This window comes from Acomys minous (assembly GCF_964271855.1).
Source record: "Acomys minous genome assembly, chromosome: 14".
Lineage (NCBI taxonomy): Eukaryota > Metazoa > Chordata > Mammalia > Rodentia > Muridae > Acomys > Acomys minous.
Window position 1 is genome coordinate 89721280 of NC_140496.1, and position 19725 is coordinate 89741004.

Genomic DNA, 19725 nt, shown 5'->3' on the forward strand with positions numbered 1-19725 from the left:
AACCAAGTTTCCCATTATGCCTAGCCATATCTGAGTGCCACTTTTTAGCACTACTTTTAGCTCTATTTTATTTTGGTTTCTTATACCTCTACTTCTCTCCACTAGTGCCCCAACACTAGGTAAGAGAGAAGAAAGGCTAGAAGGGAAAAGATGTAGACCTTATTAGACGTAGATCCTTCTGGTTAGGGCTGCCGGGTTCTTTGTGGCAATAGCAATCTCAGTCCAGTTGTCAGAATGTCTAACAGCCCAGCAAAACAGCAAAAAGCAAACAGCAAACACAGTAGCAGGATAAATCAGCAACCTTCTTCCTTCTCCAACCATCTCCTTGAAGCATTTCTCAAAGCATATTCTCTCTCTCTCTCTCTCTCTCTCTCTCTCTCTCTCTCTCTCTCTCTCTCTCTTTCTCTCTCCCCCCCCCCTCTCTCTCCATCCCTCAAATCATCTTTTTCTCCTCTTGTTTGATGGTATTTATACCCTTTCAGAGTCCTCAGAAGTAAACTAACAGCAGCTGGCAAAGACCATGTCCCTCTTCAAGACACAGGAAGCAATTATCAGTTGTAGACAAACTAAAAGCAGGCCCATATCCCACACTCGGGATTAAAACAAAAACATTATATGACTGGGTTTTGAAGAAACCAAAACTTCCATAACAGGGAGCCTAGCATAACTGTCATCTGAGAGGCTTCACCCCAGCAGCTGATGGAAACAGATGCAGAGACCCACAAGTGAACATTAGGCAGAGTTTGGGGGAATTATGTAGAGGATGAGGACAAAGGATTGAAGCAGCCAGGCAGGTCAAGGACATCACCAGAAAAAACTACAGAATCATCTGTACTGATCCACCAGCCAAAGAGCATGTATGGGTTGAACCTAGGCCCCGTACACATTTATAACAGGTGTGCAGCTTAGTTTTCATGTGGGATCCCTAAAACTGCATCAGAGGCTGTCTCTGACTATTGCCTCCCTTTAGATGCCTTTCCCCTAACTGGGATGCCTTGTCCTGCCTCTGTAGGAGAAGATGTGATATCTACGGGAGGCTGCCCCTTTTCTGAGGAGAAAGGAGGAGGAGAATAGGAAGAGGGGGAGGAGGAAGGGACTAGGAGGAGAGGGGAAACTTAGATCAGAATGAAAAGTAAATTAATTGATTAATGAAAAATACCATTCTACATACTCTTAGCACAGTCCTCTAGAGCTGCCATTGCATTAGAGAATAAGATCACATAACTTTAAAATTGTATCAAAAAGTTTAAAAGTATTTTATTTTACTTTGTTAAGCAAGCAAAACACACTGTAGAAGATTCATATCCCTTCAAAATCACAAGAAATTCCACACTATGACTGTTATTGACCATTTTATAATTTATCTTTTTAAAAATTCATGTTTGTATTAAATGTATATCATTCCCCCAACTCCTTCCCACAATCCTCCTATGTCCATCACAGTCCTCAAGGTCAAGCTTTCCTGTTCTCTAATTACAACTGTTTTTCATGCACATGAATAATACAGAATATATAACTATAACTTGTTTCAACTCCTACCTCTTGAAAACAAGACATGATGGCTGCCTTGGAGTATTGATTATGTGAATGAGTGGATGGGTGAAGGCAATTTTTAAAATCATTTTGTTAAAATATGTGCTCCCTTTAACTTTAATAGAACATGAATATAAAACTAAGAGACAAAACCAACTACAGGAACAGCCTCCACTTCTAACCTTTATTCTGAGTTTTGATGTTTAATAGCGGCTTTCACCACTTACACACTTAAAGAAACAGTTGTACCAACACAAGTTTAGAACTAATCAAATCTGGAAATTCTACTAATAACTGCTATTTTTGTGGGTTTAAAGACAATATGTTGGGACAACTGCAGGCAGCTATTCATTTCAGAAAGGAATTTGATATATATAGATCCACATTAAACAACATTAAGGGGATTGATTCCTTCCACACCCAATGAAAATTCAATGTCTTCAGATGTAACATTATTGCATTGAGTCACTGAACACTAGAAGCACTTGTTGAAATTGCATAAAATGTCTCACTAATCTTCATTTAAAAAGTGTTGTTTTAAAAGGAATCTAGCTTAGAAGAAATTACACTACATCACCCTGATTAAATGAATTTGGACTGAAGAGCTAGGGACTACATTAAAACCACATTTCTTTTTTAATCCTTAGACCAAAATGTAGGTACAAACATTTTTCTTTCCATGACAATGACAAAATTCATTACTTTTAGTTTTCACTTTAATTTGCTTCCATAGAATTTTTATTTGCAAACATTAAATTATCTGTGTTTAGTGTTGTTTAGAATACTTATTGTTAAATCTTTACTGCAATTATGTCACTGAATTCTTTTTTAAATTTTTTAATTAATTTATTTATTCGATTTACACCCTGGCCACAGTTTCCCATCCCTCCTCTTGTCCCAGTCCTCCCTCCCGCCTCCTCCCCATCCCCATCATTTTTAACATGATATGTTATTTAATATAATATAAGAATTGAATAAGTAAATGACTGATTTATTTCTTCTTAAATAATATTTTAACTTATATGTTCACAGTCATGTGTGGTGTGGTGTGTGTATGCGTGTGTGTGTGTTTTAGACAATGCTTACTGACTTTATAATCGATCACAACAGGGCTGACATGATGGCTCAGCAGATAACTCTTGGAACAAAAGCTCAATGGCCTGACTTCTATCCCTGAAATCCATTGTGGAGGAAAGACCTCACTCTCCACAGTTATCTCTCTACATGTACCTGAACACACACACACACACACACACACACACACACACACACACACACACACACAAAGAAGCAGATGAATGAATGAGTGAATGAGTAAAATTCGTTAAGATAACATGTATAAAATTTATTATCTCATTCTTAAAATTTGGGAGATATTAAGGTAATTTAAAATATACAAGTTGACCTAGGAAGTACAACTTGAGTGAAGGTTGCTTATCTCTTAAATGATCTGTCAAAGCAGAAAGTAACCCTAGCATGCAAAAGTCAGATGTTGAAATTTCATGACTCACTGTACATCATTTGCAATAAAGACAGTCTAGTATTGGGGGTGGGGGAGGCAAACTGAGGACAGGTGCAGACATCGGAGTCTAAAGAACGTATACAAGAATTGTTGCCTCTGTAACAGAATAAAAACTTAAAAGTGTGATGATGATATGCTAATTAGAATGCCAAAGGAGCCTTACATATGTATCTGTTACAACCACACCACAGAGACTAGTGTGCATGAGAATCAGGTGGCAGGAGTAGAGGTGGGGGTGACATGGGGACAACATATGACACACAACATGGGGAGCAGCAGTGCCAGGCCAGCTAGGTGTCCAGGAAGGGCCAGTGTGCTCATATGAAAGGATGAGGTTTCTTTAAAGGAATATATTGCTGACAATTGTTAGAAGAATATATTTCTCAATTTGATTCTTTTGTCTGTCAAGGTTCGGAGGAGTTTTATTCCCATGAGCTTAAGCATGTGTTTTCTCTATTCATACTGGTGAGCACGTCACTATCACTGGGACAAGATGCCAGACAGGAAATGTTAGCAGCAGAATCAATTTCCAACTGATCTTCAGCAGTGAGAAGATGTTAGTGCTCTTTGTCCTGCTGGGTCTTCCTTTCGTATCTTGTTATTTCGTTACCTTCATCAAGCTGTTCGCTAAATGCCAAGGTCAGAGAACAGGCCCTGTCCTTGAAGCATCATCTCTAATCCAAAACAGAGCAGTCTCTACAAAACTTACTGTCTCCATTCTCTCACCAAGCAGTCTCCAACGTAAACCTAGATGCTTTCTTTCCATTCCCCCATGTCTCTGTAGTTCCAAATTCCTCCTTTTTATGACATCAATTATATTTAACTAGGGCCCACTGCAGTCTTCATCCAATATACAATATAAGCATAATTTAACCAGTCAATGGACTATCTTGGCCTTGCTTTTGTGGCATTTGTCACTTTGTAATTGATACCCAGTGGGATCGTTTGCTTAGATTCTGCTGTGGTTTAGATACTATTTGTTTCCTAGAGGTTGGTGTCTTAGAAGTTCAGTTCTCGATACATGGATATTAAAGGGTGGTGGAACCTTTAGGTGTAAACATAGTGGAATGGGATGAAATGGAAGCAGCCCCTTAATGGCTGCCCCCCATCATACCTGTGGTCTCTTCTCTTTCACAAATTGTCCTTCCACAATGGTGGCCCACCAGGGCTCTCACTAGCTGCTAGCAGCGCCTTGTCTTAAGCTCCAGCACTATAAGCAAACTAAACTTTTCTTCTTTATAAAACACCCAGATTTCTGTTGTTATTTAAAGCAATAGGAAATGGATTAATCCGATATCTGTTGACAGGCTGCAAGCAATTAAAATGACATTTATATTCACTGCTTCATTATCATTTTGTTTGGAGTGCCACAATAGCCTTTAATTTGATGTTTTACTGAAAAAAAATCAATACTTATTAATAGGGTATAAAGGGCAAATATGCATCCTTTAAGTTTATAGAGCTGACAGCATGACTCCACAAGTACAAGTGAATTCAACCCCAAAACACACATTGATGCAGAAAGAAAAACAGACTCCATAGAACTGTCTTCTAACACAAATGGTATACTCACATGATACAGATAATAATAAATAAAAATAAAAATTTTTAAAGCTTATTAAAGTTTCAAGATTGCATACACTTTGTGAGAATGCAAATTGCTTCCACGTAATTAAAATGAAATAATAGACTACCTATCAGGAAATAATTTATCTAAAGTTAGGATTACTATACAAAAGGGTCAATGAAAAATGTAGACTTTGTTTTGTCTGTGTTATAGGGTCTGGGAAGCTCTTTAAGCATATCGAACCAGCTGCATAAAGACCTGAATGGCATTTATAAACCTGCAGAGCCACCAAAGAAGACAGATTGTGACATAATTGAGTAATACACAGTTTGGTAGTAGAGCAAACTTTATTGACAACTGTGCTTGGCTCTGGAAGGACCCATAAAGCCAAAACTAAATGTACTGTGACAAATACTCTGAACTGTAGAAGCAGCAGGAGTAAGAACAAAAACATGCTTGCCTACAGTTCTTGCTAGTGCATAGCTGGCTTCAGTGTTTAACGTCACACATAAATGGTTTGGGACTTAGAAAGTAAAAGTGTTGTATATGGTGCTTTGTTAGGCTCCAGCTTATATCCATTTGCCTCCTCTTCCACAGGATTTATATGCATATTATATCCATAGTTTTATGCATTTGGACTTTGACAACTACCAGAACACCCAGAGTTGAAAATTCCACTTCTTTCCGTCCCCCAATAGAAGATAGACAAGAATTTTCCACTTTTGTGTAATTATGAATGATTTTCATTTCTTTAAACCTCAATTTCCTGTTTTAGTAAAATCAACCTTGTGGTAACATTTACTGATGAGATTATTTCAGGGTTTAACATATGCGTACTGGAGTGCCTGGCTATACTTAGTACTTGGTGATTGCTGGTCGTGTTACCTCCATCACCAAGAACATGAGGGGCGAATCTTAAGTAGCCTTCCATTCCAACTTTGAATTATATTATCTTTATGGTTCATTTTGTTTCTTTAGCATACTCTGCTATTTTTATAGTCATGCTTTTCAGTTTTCTATTTTTAATCTTCAATAATGTATAACTGATATAAAGTTTTGTATATATGCATATATATATATATTTAATTTATACATTTTGATGAATTTGAGAGAATGTATTTAACCATGATACAATCTCTATAATCAAGTTACTAAATATATTCAACACCTACAAAAGTTCTTTGTGCTTTTTATGTGTATAGAATTTTTTTTCACAGTAGAAACACTTAACATGAGATCTGAGCACTTAACACATTTTCAAGCTCCTAGTATCACTGGGTACTATAAATTCTATGTTGTACAGCATATATGTAGGACATTATTGCTTGCATAAATTAAACTTTATGCCCAGTAAACATGGATAAGTAATCACCCATTTCCTTCACCTCCCACTATCCTATCTTCTGCTCCTACAAATTTAACTATTTTAGATGCTTCATATTTGTGGAATCTTGCAGCAAAGTGAAACAATTACAAATAGACAAATAGGATGTTTGTATTGAAGATTCTTATATATCTATTCCCTATCACACATACTGAAGTAAGAATCTTTCTTTAAGTAAATTATAACTAATGTTAATATTAATGGCAATTCATAATTTCTAACATATCTACTTCAAGACAGAAATTTGCCTAATAACTTCATAAACAACTAATGATAAACAACTGCATTCTCCTTACTCTCAAGGTTACAATGGTTAGTGTGTGTTTGGAGGTGTCTGGGTGTGTGTTCATGTGTAAACCAGTATTGTAATATTTTCTGCTTCACAAATTCTTTCTAAGCCTGAAATATAATCTCTGAAAACCACAAATAAATAAAATTATACTTACAAAACACAAAATGGACCACAGTAAAAATGAAACAATATTTTTGTGTTTATTGGTGGAAACATGAATTAAGTTGATCTTATAAATATTTTTTTTCTCTAATCACTAGCCAAAATCTGGTAATTAGTCATGTTTCACCTAATTTAGAGCTGAAATTGTTTTTCTGAGATACATATTTACTATCTATACTGCTGGAATAAGATAACTTTTCTGTCCTAAATCCAAAGAGTGGACTTTAATAGCCATGTGTGAGTGTCCTATTTGGGCTGCTAGTGAACATTCCCAAACTAGGCTGTGGACAATGATGTAATGAAAACCATGAATTTTCCCAGAGTGCAATAGGATTCAGCTTGTTGGACAGCATGAAAGCCAAACCTCCATCCAACTTGATGCGGCCATCCTAATTGACTCCTGAATCCTTTTGCTGCTTTATAAGTGAGGGTGTAGGCTACAGCCTTCACATTGGGGTTCCCCTTCCTTGTCAACCATCTGATATTATTCATGTTACCTAACCCTTTTCTATCCAAAAGTTAAGCCAGCTGAGACAGAAAATAAATGACAATTGGTGGCTGGGGACATGGTGTAATAGCAAAGCACTTTGATGGCAGTGGTAAGGCCCACACTTGACTCTCACCACTGAAGAAAGAAAGAAAGAAAGAAAGAAAGAAAGAAAGAAAGAAAGAAAGAAAGAAAGAGAAAGACAGCAGACAGAAAGAAAGAAAAGAGAGAAAGAGAAAGAAAGAAAGAGAAAGACAGCAGACAGAAAGAAAAGAGAGAAAGAGAAAGAAAGAAAGAAAGAAAGAAAGAAAGAAAGAAAGAAAGAAAGAGGAAGGGAGGGAGGGAGGGAGAGAGGGAGGGAGGGAGGAAGAAAAGAGAGAAGAAAGAAAGAAGAGCGGTTGTGATAGCAGGCCTGTATTTTTAGGCATTCAGTAGATACCCTTTCTTTTCCATCCAGCAGACACTTATGAATTCAGATAGTGTGCTAGGCAGAGCACCAAGGAATCAATACTTCCACTTACATTGTTTCCATTGATCCTCACTGCACCCCCTAATGCGTCCATGTTCTTATTTCTATTTTAAAAATAATGAAGCTGCCTTTCAAGCTGTTAAGCAAGTCTCAGAATAGAATATGACCCTAGATCTGCCGATTCCGGAGAGCGTCATTGCTACCTATCTCGCTACCTCTAGGTGCAAAATCCTTATCTACCTGAGTACTGAGTCGCATCTATTAAAGCACTTTGAAGCTCTATTTTAAATTCCAAAAATGAAGAAAATGACAAAATGCTCTTGTTTATTTCACATAGGTATATGGCCATTATTGATCCTTTGAAACCCAGACTGTCTGCCACAGCCACCAAGATTGTCATCGGGAGTATTTGGATTTTGGCATTTCTACTTGCCTTCCCTCAATGTCTTTACTCCAAAATAAAAGTCATGCCAGGTCGAACTCTTTGCTATGTGCAGTGGCCAGAAGGTCCCAAGCAACACTTCACGTAAGTTAATTCTCCTTGATGATTTTTCAAGGTGGCCTATGAAACACTTAGGCAAATGAAGACTGGGAGAAAAATTATGCAATTAGGACACAGCCAGTCCCCCTCATATATTACTTGGGGAAAGAAACGTGAAAGCACACTTCATGTGATGCATTGGCTTATAAAGCTAGAAGGGTTTTAGCTGGAGATTTGATGGTTTAAGCAGTAGCATTTCCTAAAGAGAGGGCTAAAGCTGGAAGCAGTGTGCCAGGGACAGCGGGGTGTTATTGACTGAGGAGCTGAGAAGTGGGAACTGAAACCCAGTGTGTTGATTGCTCCTTTAGGAAGCCTAGCTGCACTGGAGGGAAGTCCTGGCAGGTGTTTTAATTTTGTTTTGCTTTCATTTGTATGTATTTGTTCATTTCAGCATGAGTAAACCTGGACAGTAAATTAAAAGGAAATAGGTATTTGATAGAATTGAAATTTCATGTTTCAGACCTAAGAAAAGTGAAAGAGAAAACCAACATAATTGTATAATTGATTTTTTTCTGTTCCTGAAAATTTCAATAAAATTGTTTGTTTGCCTATTTTTAATGACATTTAAAAATAACAAATGTTGCCAATAGCTATCAGGTTTTTTTTCTTTTTTTTAAGACAGGGTCTCCCTGGTTAGCCTTGAACTTCAAGAGATATGCATGTCTCTGCGTCCCAAGGGCTGGGGTAAAAGGCCTGCAATCACCTTTTAACCTTTTATTTAACTCTGCTCTCCCAGGAGTCCAGATCTTTTTTTTTTTAAGGGAATAAAAGATAGTTTACTCTGGAGCCATTTTGAGTGACCATGACCCATGACCACAGCATTAGGGTACTCCGAATTTCATGTTCCAATGTGAAAGCAGTTTCATGAATTTTTATTGTCTTAAGGAACAAAGAGAGTCATAAATTAAAGAAAATTTCAAATACATTGGTGGGTACATCAGAGAGGCAGGTGGATGAAACTTTTCTATAAGCCCAAGATGCTACCTGATGACATTCTTAGCTTTTAGGCTAGTAGTCTGCTAAATTAATAGATTCCAACTCATTTTTATCTATCAGTATGAAGGTGTTAGTTCAGAGACAGAGACAGTCAAGGAATGGCTGGCTGTTCCAGAGGGCTAGAACTCACCCAAGATAAGGAAAGTATCCTCTGTGCCTGCGGCATTCCAACCTCCAAATTTTCTAATCAGTTAGTCATTCAAACATGCCTTCATTTAAGGTGTTTTCATTCCCAGTTCTCCTTCTTGGCCAAGCAGGAAACACCACTAACTGGAAGGCAGGCAGGATTATTAATCTGTGTGGTACCTGACTGTTATTATGACTAACTGTAGAATGGTATCATTATGGGTCACTTCCCCATTGTCTTAAATTAGCACTCAGCTACCAGGAAGAAGGTAAGCAATGAGCTTTAATATTTATCTTAGAAGACAAACCTCAGTTATAAAGTTATTAATTAATTTAAAGTCTTCGAAAGACAGCAGAAACCATGTACAATTGTGCGCGGGCCAGAATAGCCTGCGATGTGCTCCCGTTTCTCCCTAAGGGAATCCTTGTCATTTTGATGGAGGACAATGGAATCAGGATCAGAGTTGGCAACTTATAGAACAGTGTGTTTAACATGCCTGAGGCTGATGCGCTTGTATGTAATCTACCAAGTCAATAAGGCAGTCAACAAGACGGCCATGGAGGCATGCATGCAGACGTTTTTACCTGTTATTCTTGAAATCTGTTGTGGAATAAAATACACAGCGTGCCTGGCTTATGCTATCCTGTACCTTGACCTTTGAGGATCCCACTCAATACTTTAGCTCAACAATCACTAAACAGAGAAGCAAGAGGTGGGGATAATTCAGCCTTGATTCTAAGTGAAGGGAAAAATGTAAAAACTTAAGAGCAGACTTAATTTATAAACTTTCATTCATAAAATAAATTTTGGAAATGAGCAATTGAAACATTTGGTGCATGACTCTAGGTGACGGTGCTCATAAGCTATTTGATAAGTTTGTGAAATGAAGACATGGATGTAAGATGAAAATAAGTGTTGGCATTTGGACTGTGATTTAAAGCTCAACAAATTCAAAGTCCTATACATTTCAGTGCAAAAGATTCCTCAACCTGTGTGCATATTTCTTTGCAGGTACCACATTATTGTCATCATACTGGTGTACTGTTTCCCGTTGCTCATCATGGGCGTCACATACACTATAGTTGGAATTACTCTGTGGGGAGGAGAGATCCCAGGAGATACCTGTGACAAGTACCATGAGCAGCTGAAGGCGAAACGGAAGGTATTGTCCATAGAGCTGACCTTACTGCAGACTGGGCCACTCCCAAAAGGGAAAGAAGGGCTGACTGGCGTTATTTCTTACGATGCGTTTTCATATTCCACTTCAGCCTTTCTGAAGGCCTCCTTCGTTTGACGGGACTTTTCTTTCACATAACCCTTTTCTTGTTGATGGCATTCTGCAGAACCTCAGCCCCCTGGAAGGTTCATGTCCTCAGTCAGAATCTTGTTGATTTTATTTCTGCGGCTGCGGGCGGTTTTTACGGTGCGTGATCCGACTACCTCTGCTATACTCTGAAGTCTGCTAGAAGCTCCTCTTATCCCAAGAAACATGGTTTCCTGAAAGTTAGGATGCTGGAATTTTCGCTTCCACTTTGCCTACTCTCCCTCACTCTCTTCTCAACCCTCACCTTCTTCCCCTCCCCCTCCGCTTCTTTTTCCATGCCCCTACCTCTGTCCTCCCTAAATCTCCTCCTCCACTTTCTCTCTCTCCTTACCTCTCTGTCTCTCCCCCCACACACCCCGCCCACTTCTCCTCTACAATTCACAGAATGGGATGAAAAAATGTTTTTGATCATTCACCTTAAACCTTAAATCCCCTAAAAGTTACTAGGAAACAGACTTTTGTTTTTTGCATCCTTTGATAAGCATTCCAGACTCTGTTATGTATGCCATTTAGGACTGTTTAATCTATTTATAGGACTGTTTAATCTATTTATTGGACTACTACCTACCACACAAGAGTCCCTTTAAAATCTTACTATAATCCTTTGTAATCAACTTTTTAAAAATTTTTGAGGTTATAACATAATTCATTTCCTCCTTCCCTCCCTCCAAATCCCTCCCATGTAACCTCTTGTTCTCTTTTTTAATTAATTAATTTATTTACTTTACATTGTGGTTATATCCCCCTCCCTCCTTTCCTCCTGGTCGCCTCACCCCTGCATCCTATCCTATTCCTTGGAAAAGGGGAGCCCCCTACCAACACACCCCAGCTCACCAAGTCACATCAGGACTGAGTTATCCCTCCCACAGTGGCCTGCCAGAGCTGTCCCATAAGGGGAAGTATCAAAAAGTCCATGTCAGGGACAGCCCTGTTTTCCTTACTTGTGGACCTACATGAAATCTGAGCTGCCCAGTGGCTACATCTATGTAGAGGCCCTAGGTCCAGTCCGTACATGGTTCTTGGTTGGTGCTTCTGGGCCTGGGTTAGTTGGCCCTGTTGGTCTTCTTGTGGAGCTCTTGTCACCTCTAGGTCTTTAATCCTTCTCCCCACTTTCCCACTAAACTCCATCTTACCTACTACTATGTCTATAAAGATCAATCCAATCTTTAAAATATTATGTAGCAAATGGCTCTGTTTGGATACCACAACATTCCCTAATAATAGCAAATGATGCTTAACAGTACTATGTCTAGTTAATATACATCACAACATTTTATATTTAAAAACAAGAAGCGGGGTGTTGAAGTCTCCCACTATTAATGTGTGGGTATCGATGAATGGGGCAAGCTTTGTTAATAACTCTTTTACAAATGTGGGAGCCCTTGTATTCGGAGCATAGATGTTCAAAATCGTGATGTCTTCTTGGTTGACTTTACCTTTGACAAGTATGAAGTGTCCATCCTTGTCTCTTTTGACTAATTTTGGTTGAAAGTCTATTTTATTAGGTATTAGAATAACTACCCCAGCTTGTTTCTTGTGACCAGTTGCTTGGAATATTTTTCCCCAACCTTTTACTCTGAGGCAATGTCTGTCCAAGGAGAGACTGGATACCGTATGAGCATATACAGGGGGAGGAGGTCCCCTTCAGACACAGACATAGGGGAGGGGAGGGGAGTAGGGAGGAAGTGGGAGGAAGGGAGGAATGGGAGGATACATGGGATGGGCTAATAACTGAGATGTAATATGAATAAATTAATTTTAAAAAAAACCAAAGGAAGACACATGTACCTCAAAAAAAAAAAACAAACAAACAAACAAGAAGCATGATCTATTTCTAACAGATATGAACATACATATAATTTCATTTTATGTTTTTCAAAAACTCATCTTAAAAATGATGTGCAAAAACAGGAGAAATAGGCAGTAAACTTCAAACCCCTACCAAGACCTAGCCGACGAACATGATATTCTCCACCGCTGAGTGGAGAGTGAGATCTGACTCTCACACGAACTCTGGTGCCCCTTTTCTGACCATGTCCCCTGGATGGAGAGGCCTGGCGACACTCAGAGGAAGGATAGCAAGTTACCAAGAAGAGACTCGATATTCTTAGAGCATATATAGGGGGAGGAGGTCTCCCTCAATCACAGACATAGGGGAGGGGAGAAGGGGGGAAGTGGGAGGGAGGGAAGAATGGGAGGAAACAGGGGAAGGGCTAACAATCAAGATGTAATATGAACAAATTAAAAAAAAATATTTAAAAAATAAAATAAAATAAATAAATTTAATCTGAAAAAAAAAACAATCCAACTATCCTTTTAACATTTGAAGAAAAACAGCTGTAAGAGTCTGCTTCAACAATATGCTAATTTTACATGTATCATTATTTCCTTTGAAATTATTCTATTCATCATCATCATCATCATCATCATTGAGAAATACCACTATGTGTCACAGGCTCTATGTAGAAAATTAGAGGACAAATTTTTTAAAATCCAAGTCCATAATTACAGATTTTAATTTTATTTGTTCTTTTATTTTGTTAACTAAAGTCTCATTGAGAATAAAACCAAGATGAATTTGTCTCTTTTTTCCTTTGCCATTATTGGTGAAAATATGACATAAATATGCCCTTGATTTCATTGCCTATACTTTCAGAGTAGAAATACCAACCAAAACAAGAACATGGCTTTTCTAGAATATTTTAGAAGAGAGGACAATTAAAAGTACTGATCCTTTTATCTTTCTCTCATATTTTGTACTGACTGAAATAATTTAAAATGGCATCTTGGCCATGAGTATCTTATAGCCAGTCACCTTGACCTTGGATTTTTTTAACAGCTTATCCATGGTTCTAACAAGTGTCTGAACAATAATTCCCATTTTTCCTTAATATTAAAATAGATATATCTTAATTTCTTCTTGTTTTAAAACATGGCTACTGAATTTAGTTTATCTGACAAATATCAATTGTATATATAATATACACATATATTATTATATGTCTGTATTGTTATATATACAAATATACAATGTGTACAATTATTATGGAAGTGCACATAATAACTACATATATAGTATATATCATTTATATAAGTGGATCTCTGTGAGTTCAAGCCCAGTCTGGTCTACAGAGAGAGTTCCAGTTCCAGGACAACCAGGGCTACACAAAGAATCCTTGTTTTGAAAAACTGAAAAGAAAAAAAAAGAATAAAGAATAAATACACTAAATATACTTAAACAAAACTATCTAGCCATGCACGTTGGCACCTCAAATCTCAGCACTCAGAAAACTAATCAAATTCAATGCCAGCCGGGACTACAATGAGTAGTACAAGGACAGCCAGAATTCAAATGAAAGACTAGGGCGTTCTTTACATCTTCCTCCTATAAACTTTAGAGATGTGATATATTACATTCTTGGAAGAACAGCAAAGACATTGTATTTCCAAGTCTATGGGACCCAGTATGTTCAAGCTTTAAATGATATGAAACGTTCAGATAGACTGGGATTAAGCACCCCCTATATATACATGTATAATTCCTAAGTATATGTATGAACTCTGAGAGTCATAGCATTGGCCTGTAATCAGCCCTGGGTAAAAGAATTAGTCTTGGGAAATAAATTAATACCACCCCTCCACAATGACACATCATTAACATTATAGCGTTAAGCTGAAAGTTAGCGTCTATGTTTTATAGGCCTATGAAATTTAATAAGAGCTAAAGGGCATAGCTATATCAGAAGCTATACCTATCAAGTCTCTCAGACATGGCTGCCGAAGGATGAGCTGAACAGAGACAATGGCAATAGACGTGCTAAAGTGGGAAGGGGAAAGCTCAGGAGGCCTCAACCGAGAGAGAGAGAGAGAGAGAGAGAGAGAGAGAGAGAGAGAGAGAGAGACAGAGACAGAGACACAGAGAGAGAGGGAGAGAGAGGGAGAGAGACAGAGAGACAGAGAGAGACAGAGACAGAGACAGAGAGAGAGAGAAAGAGAAAGATGGTGGGAGACAGAGAGAGACAGAGAGAGAGACAGAGAGGGAGAGAGAGGGAGGGAGAGAGACAGAGAGAGACAGAGACAGAGAGAGAGACAGAGAGAGACAGAGAGGGAGAGACAGAGACAGAGACAGACAGACAGAGAGAGAGACAGATAGAGAGAGACAGAGAGGGAGAGAGAGAGAGAGAGAGCGGGGTAGAGAGAGACAGAGACAGAAAGACAGAGAGACAGAGAGAGACAGAGAAGGAGAGGGGGGAGAGAGAGACAGAGACACAGAGACAGAGAAGGAGAGAGAGAGAGATAGAGAGAGAGAGACAGAGACAGAGACAGAGACAGACAGAGGGGGGGGGAGTCTTCCTGAGAAGAGCACACTAATTGACTATCCTATAACAAATGGCCAGCCCTGAAAAGATACATTCAAGTAACGTTATAAGACTTAACAGGATGTATTTATGTAAAAGTAAAAGTACACTTAGCCAGATGTAAAGTATAAATAACAGACATATAACAAAATTGCTAAAGCTTGGCTACATTTTTATTGTGTGAACCCTCGGTGACAGTTGATTAATAATCCTGTCAATGTTCTTCGAGGAACGGGGATTATTCTGAACACTATTGTGATAGGTAATTCAAAAACGGAAATGACACTTTTATAAAGTCTTAAGGGAAATGGTTTTTGCTAGTTGTCCCTCATTTGTATACCTTCATACCACATTCCTCATTTTCGTGGATTTTTGCCCAAAAATTTATTAAAATATCTGTATTGTTATTCTTATTATTTTTTATAGTAGACACGGTTTTCTGAATGGGTTTTCTTCTTTGTCATTGGACATAGGAATTTAAAAATTTGTAGTAATATTCTGTTATTTTTAATCATAATAGAAAGATCTGCTGTTAAACACCTATATGTCTTATTTTTTAAACACATATAATCATATATATATATATATAGTCATGTATAATCATATTAACTATACATCAACTATTTTAAGAGTAAATTTTCTAGGAAAATGAAGCTAAGAACTGCAAAACAGCTTTTGAAGTCTCTGCCATATATCAAAATGTCTCCAACAACATGAAAAAATAAATATAAGAATTTTAAATAGAAATTAAATGATTTTTTTATCAAATATTTTTTTCATTCAGCTATTTTACAAAACATTTTTGTTTGGACTGATGTATAAGTGAACACTGTTGGAATATGTTTGCTCCAGATCTTTCTAAAGTTATGCAAATAATTTACTCCAGCAGGGAAAGATGAAACGTGAAGTTTGTTCTTTTAAAACTGTGGGGGGTTTTTTGGTTGTGTGGTTTTTTTTTTAACTGGAAAAGAAACAAAAACAAAGCCATAAACATCTAAAGTTTCTGACGGGACTGAATCACATTACCCCTCTGTGTTTTTAATTGGGACAATGAAGCTTAAGAACAAATAGCTGTCTGTGCCCTCTGGGTAACGTCTGCTGTTCCTTGTGCTGCAAGCTGAGATCAGAGAACCCTTGGCAGCTAGGCTGTACACTGATGGCCAGCACCATGGGTCTAACCCTTTGGTTGACTAGTTCCCCTGCCCTCCAAGGCTGAGAGTGGAAAAGACTCATTGTGGAAAGCCCAGAAAAAGTTTCTTTGTTTCTTTTAGGTTTTCCAGTAATGCTTGAGAAGTCAAAGTGTTCATTCCTTTATTAAAATATTTAAAAGGTAACACTATTAAGAGAAGTGGTGGATAGGTCTTGATTGGGCAACAGTGACTTGAAAAGATTTCTCTAGATTACTCTCAGCATTTCACATTTGGCAATTACAGGTCCAGGGAAGACAGACTCAGATCGGAGCATCATGGATTTTTATTTTAAAGAGACAAATCTATCAAAAAAATAAACTTTTCTATTAAAACATAAACATGAAATATATAACAATTGCCATATTTATCAATAGTTCATGATACACTGTAACTGAACACAATGTGTTCTCATGTTGGCAAATTAAAATTGAAAATAAGCATTGCTAAGACATTTAAAAAAAAAAGGGGGGGGAGAGAATGATATATTACCTGCAACCAGCAAGAACACTGAAATTTATTTCCAAAACAATACTCTCCTTTGACAATGGGAGCATCAAGATTTATTCAGGAAGATTATATATATTCACATAAAGGTTGAGCTTGTCCTAATCATGCTCAGTTTAAGATCATAGAGACCGAAGTACTGTGTAGGAACGTATACTGTAATGACTTATTAATACAAAGAGTCTGCCCTTGAAAGTGCTTGCCTCAGCTTGGCTGCAGGCAGAGTTGACAGCCAAACTCTGCTGAGACAGGGTAAGCAAGTCCTCAATAGTTCCTGCCTCACAAATATGTCTGTCAGATATATTGGGGCAGAAGGCTGAAGGGTATGCTCCAACCTTATAGAGAGTTTTGTGTGACTGTTCAGGCAGCAAACTGTCATTTTCTCATTTTGGAAGCTGTTTACCTGCACTCCTGGCATACTCAGATAATTAATTTTATTCCTTCTCAAGTCTCTGATGGGGTTGAAGACCAGATAGTTTAGTTTTACAATTAAGCTTAGTTTTTTAGTGGTAAAGATGGTTTTTGGTCTAAATAGATGTTTTAAGTTGATAGAGGTGAGATATGATAGATATTGATTTACATTCAAATTTTTAGACTCACCAAGATAGGAAAGATGTTCTTTTCAAGGCTGCCAGAAACACTATGAATGTAAAAGTTGTCTAATTCCTGATTGTTTCATGGTTCTTCTTGCTGTAGGTAGCTTGTTGTATATATGTGTAATAATATAAATGTATATGTAAAAAAAGAAAAAAAAAGAAAGTGCTTTCCTCACTTGGCCTAAGTCATTTTATTACTCATCCTTGATCAAGTCATGGATGGCTATCATTCTTATGGCTGATAGGGATGCCAAGTGACTGATAGAGATGCCCTGCCTCTGGGTGGTAGAGATGCTGTGTGATAGGGGTATTCTACTTCTGTGTGATGGGCATAGTATATACTAGGGGCAATCTATCTTTGGGTGACACAGGGATGCTGTGTGATATGGTCATTCTATCTATGGATGTCAGGGATGCTGTGTCTTTCTAGTCAAGGGACTGGATTCTCCTGATGCTAAATCAAGACAGGTGTCAGAATGACCCAGGGCAGCCTACTGTCGTAGCCGGAGAAGGTATATTTACGTGTATGTGTTTATATATATAAACATATATGTAGTAAAATACTTAATGCACATTTAAAGTATTAGACAAACCACAAATTATCAGTAAATCAACCTTTGTAATTCATGTAGACTAAAACAGATTAAATGTCCCAGAGATTACAAGCCAAAGTGCAATGAAGTGGTCAGCTGAAAGAAGAAGATATAAAACATAGTGCTATCTCTTATACTATAAATGTATTATGTGCTATCTTAAGATTTGCTAAAACACAAAAGACCCTTCATATTTATATTAAAGCTATGTAAAAATGTAAACTAGAGTAGTAGGATAGAAAGAATCATTTATTGCTTCACTTCATTATTATTTTACTTATTTTAGAATAGCTATAGGCTCTGGTACAAAGGAGTGAGCATTTTGACCCTTACCTGAGTCTTGTCATTTATTGCTATCTCTTTACTCTGGTATGATGGGTTTAAGGAGTCACACCTTGTGCTTTCAGAGAAGAGTTCATAATTAACAGGATTAAATAAATGTTGTCCAAATAGGATTAGGCTAAACCTGGCAGGGCCCTGTTTTCCACGTTTTAATATTCTTAATCTCCTGTTTTGTAGGGATAAAGTCTTACCTCTGATGAAGAAAGCTCTGGGTTTCTATGTGTCTGAAGGGGCAACATCATCTGAACTGAGAATTATTATGTTTTATTGTCAATTTAATTTTTACATCAGAGTATATGTTAGAGCTGTCTTCTTGCTTGGTTTGGGTTTTTCTTGGACAGGGCCTTTTATATAGGGTGTTGAAGTGGTCTGAGATTGATTTCCCTTTGTAGAGGTGTCTATGTAGTCAACAGATAAAGTTTTAAGTAGCGTATGTGAGTTTCTGATACAAGTTGGCCAAGGTAGTCTTATGAGTATGAAGGGTATCTTCATGTTACATGTAATGCACATTTTATACACGTCATCTAGTAAATTGTAGCTATTGTCTATGAAGTAAATGCAAGTCCATTGTCATCTTGAATAGGTAGAAATAATCTGAATCTGAAGATTAATAATTTTATAATAAGTTGAATGAATTGTGGGAAAATTTGACAACTGTCTAGGCCAATTTTTCATAACCAAATCTTTTCTTTCCTACATATTATTTAATTCCTCCTGAGATAAGAGGCATGCTGTAAACAGCATTCTCATGCCCAGAGAAATAGATCGGAGCCATGAAAGGACAGAGGACATATTTTAAATTCAAAATAGGAACATTTTCTTCAACTAGCATGTTTTCCAGTATATATAAAGAACTCAAGAAATTAAACACCAATAAACCAAATAATCCAACTTAAAAACTGGGACACAGAACTAAACAGAGAATTCTCGATAGAAGACTATCAAGTAGCTGAGAATATCTTACAGAAATGTTCAACATCCTTAGTCATCAGAGAAATACAAATCAAAATGACTCTAAGATTCCATCTTACACCTACCAGAATGGCTAAGATGGAAAAAAACTCAAGTGATGGCACATGCTGTTGGGGTTGTGAAGAAAGGGGAACATTCCTCTGTTGCTGGTGGGAGTACAAACTTGTGCAACCACTTTGGTTGTACAATCTGGTGCTTTCTCAGAAAATTCAGAACAGCTCTACCTCAGGACCCAGCCGTAGCACTCCCTGGGCACATACCCAAAAGATGCCCCACCACACAACAAAGACATTTGCTCAACTATGTTCATAGCAGCTTTATTCATAATAGCCAGAATCTGGAAACAATCCAGATGTCCCTCAAGAATGGATACGCTCAGCTTTAATCCGAGCACTTGGGAGGCAGAGGCAGGTGGATCATTGTAGGTTCGAGGTCAGCCTGATCTACAAAATGAGTTCAGGACAGCCAAGGCAGAGAAACCCTGTCTTAAAAAACAAAAAAACAAAAAAACAAAAAAAAAAAAGAAAGAAAGAAAGAAACTATGATACATCTACATAATTTAATAATATTCAGCTATTAAAAACAAAGAAAGACATCATGGAATTTGTTCGCTAATGGAGTGAGGTAACCTAGACCCAGAAAGACATGCATGGTATATACCCAGTTATAAACAAATATTAGCCATGCAATATATGATAACCATACTATAATCCACAGACCTAAAGAAGCTAAGTAACAAGGAGGACCCTAGGGAGGATGCTTAATT

At 37.6% G+C, this 19725-nt stretch overlaps 1 protein-coding gene across 1 annotated transcript in view; it reads left to right on the plus strand.

The window, feature by feature from the left end:
• TACR3 (tachykinin receptor 3) overlaps positions 1–19725 on the plus strand; it is a 93349-nt gene that overhangs the window by 23828 nt on the left and 49796 nt on the right. The window contains exons 2-3 of the mRNA XM_084756370.1: positions 7754–7942; positions 10092–10242. Of these exons, the coding sequence (XP_084612496.1) occupies positions 7754–7942; positions 10092–10242 (340 nt within the window). The remainder of the gene's footprint in view (positions 1–7753; positions 7943–10091; positions 10243–19725) is intronic.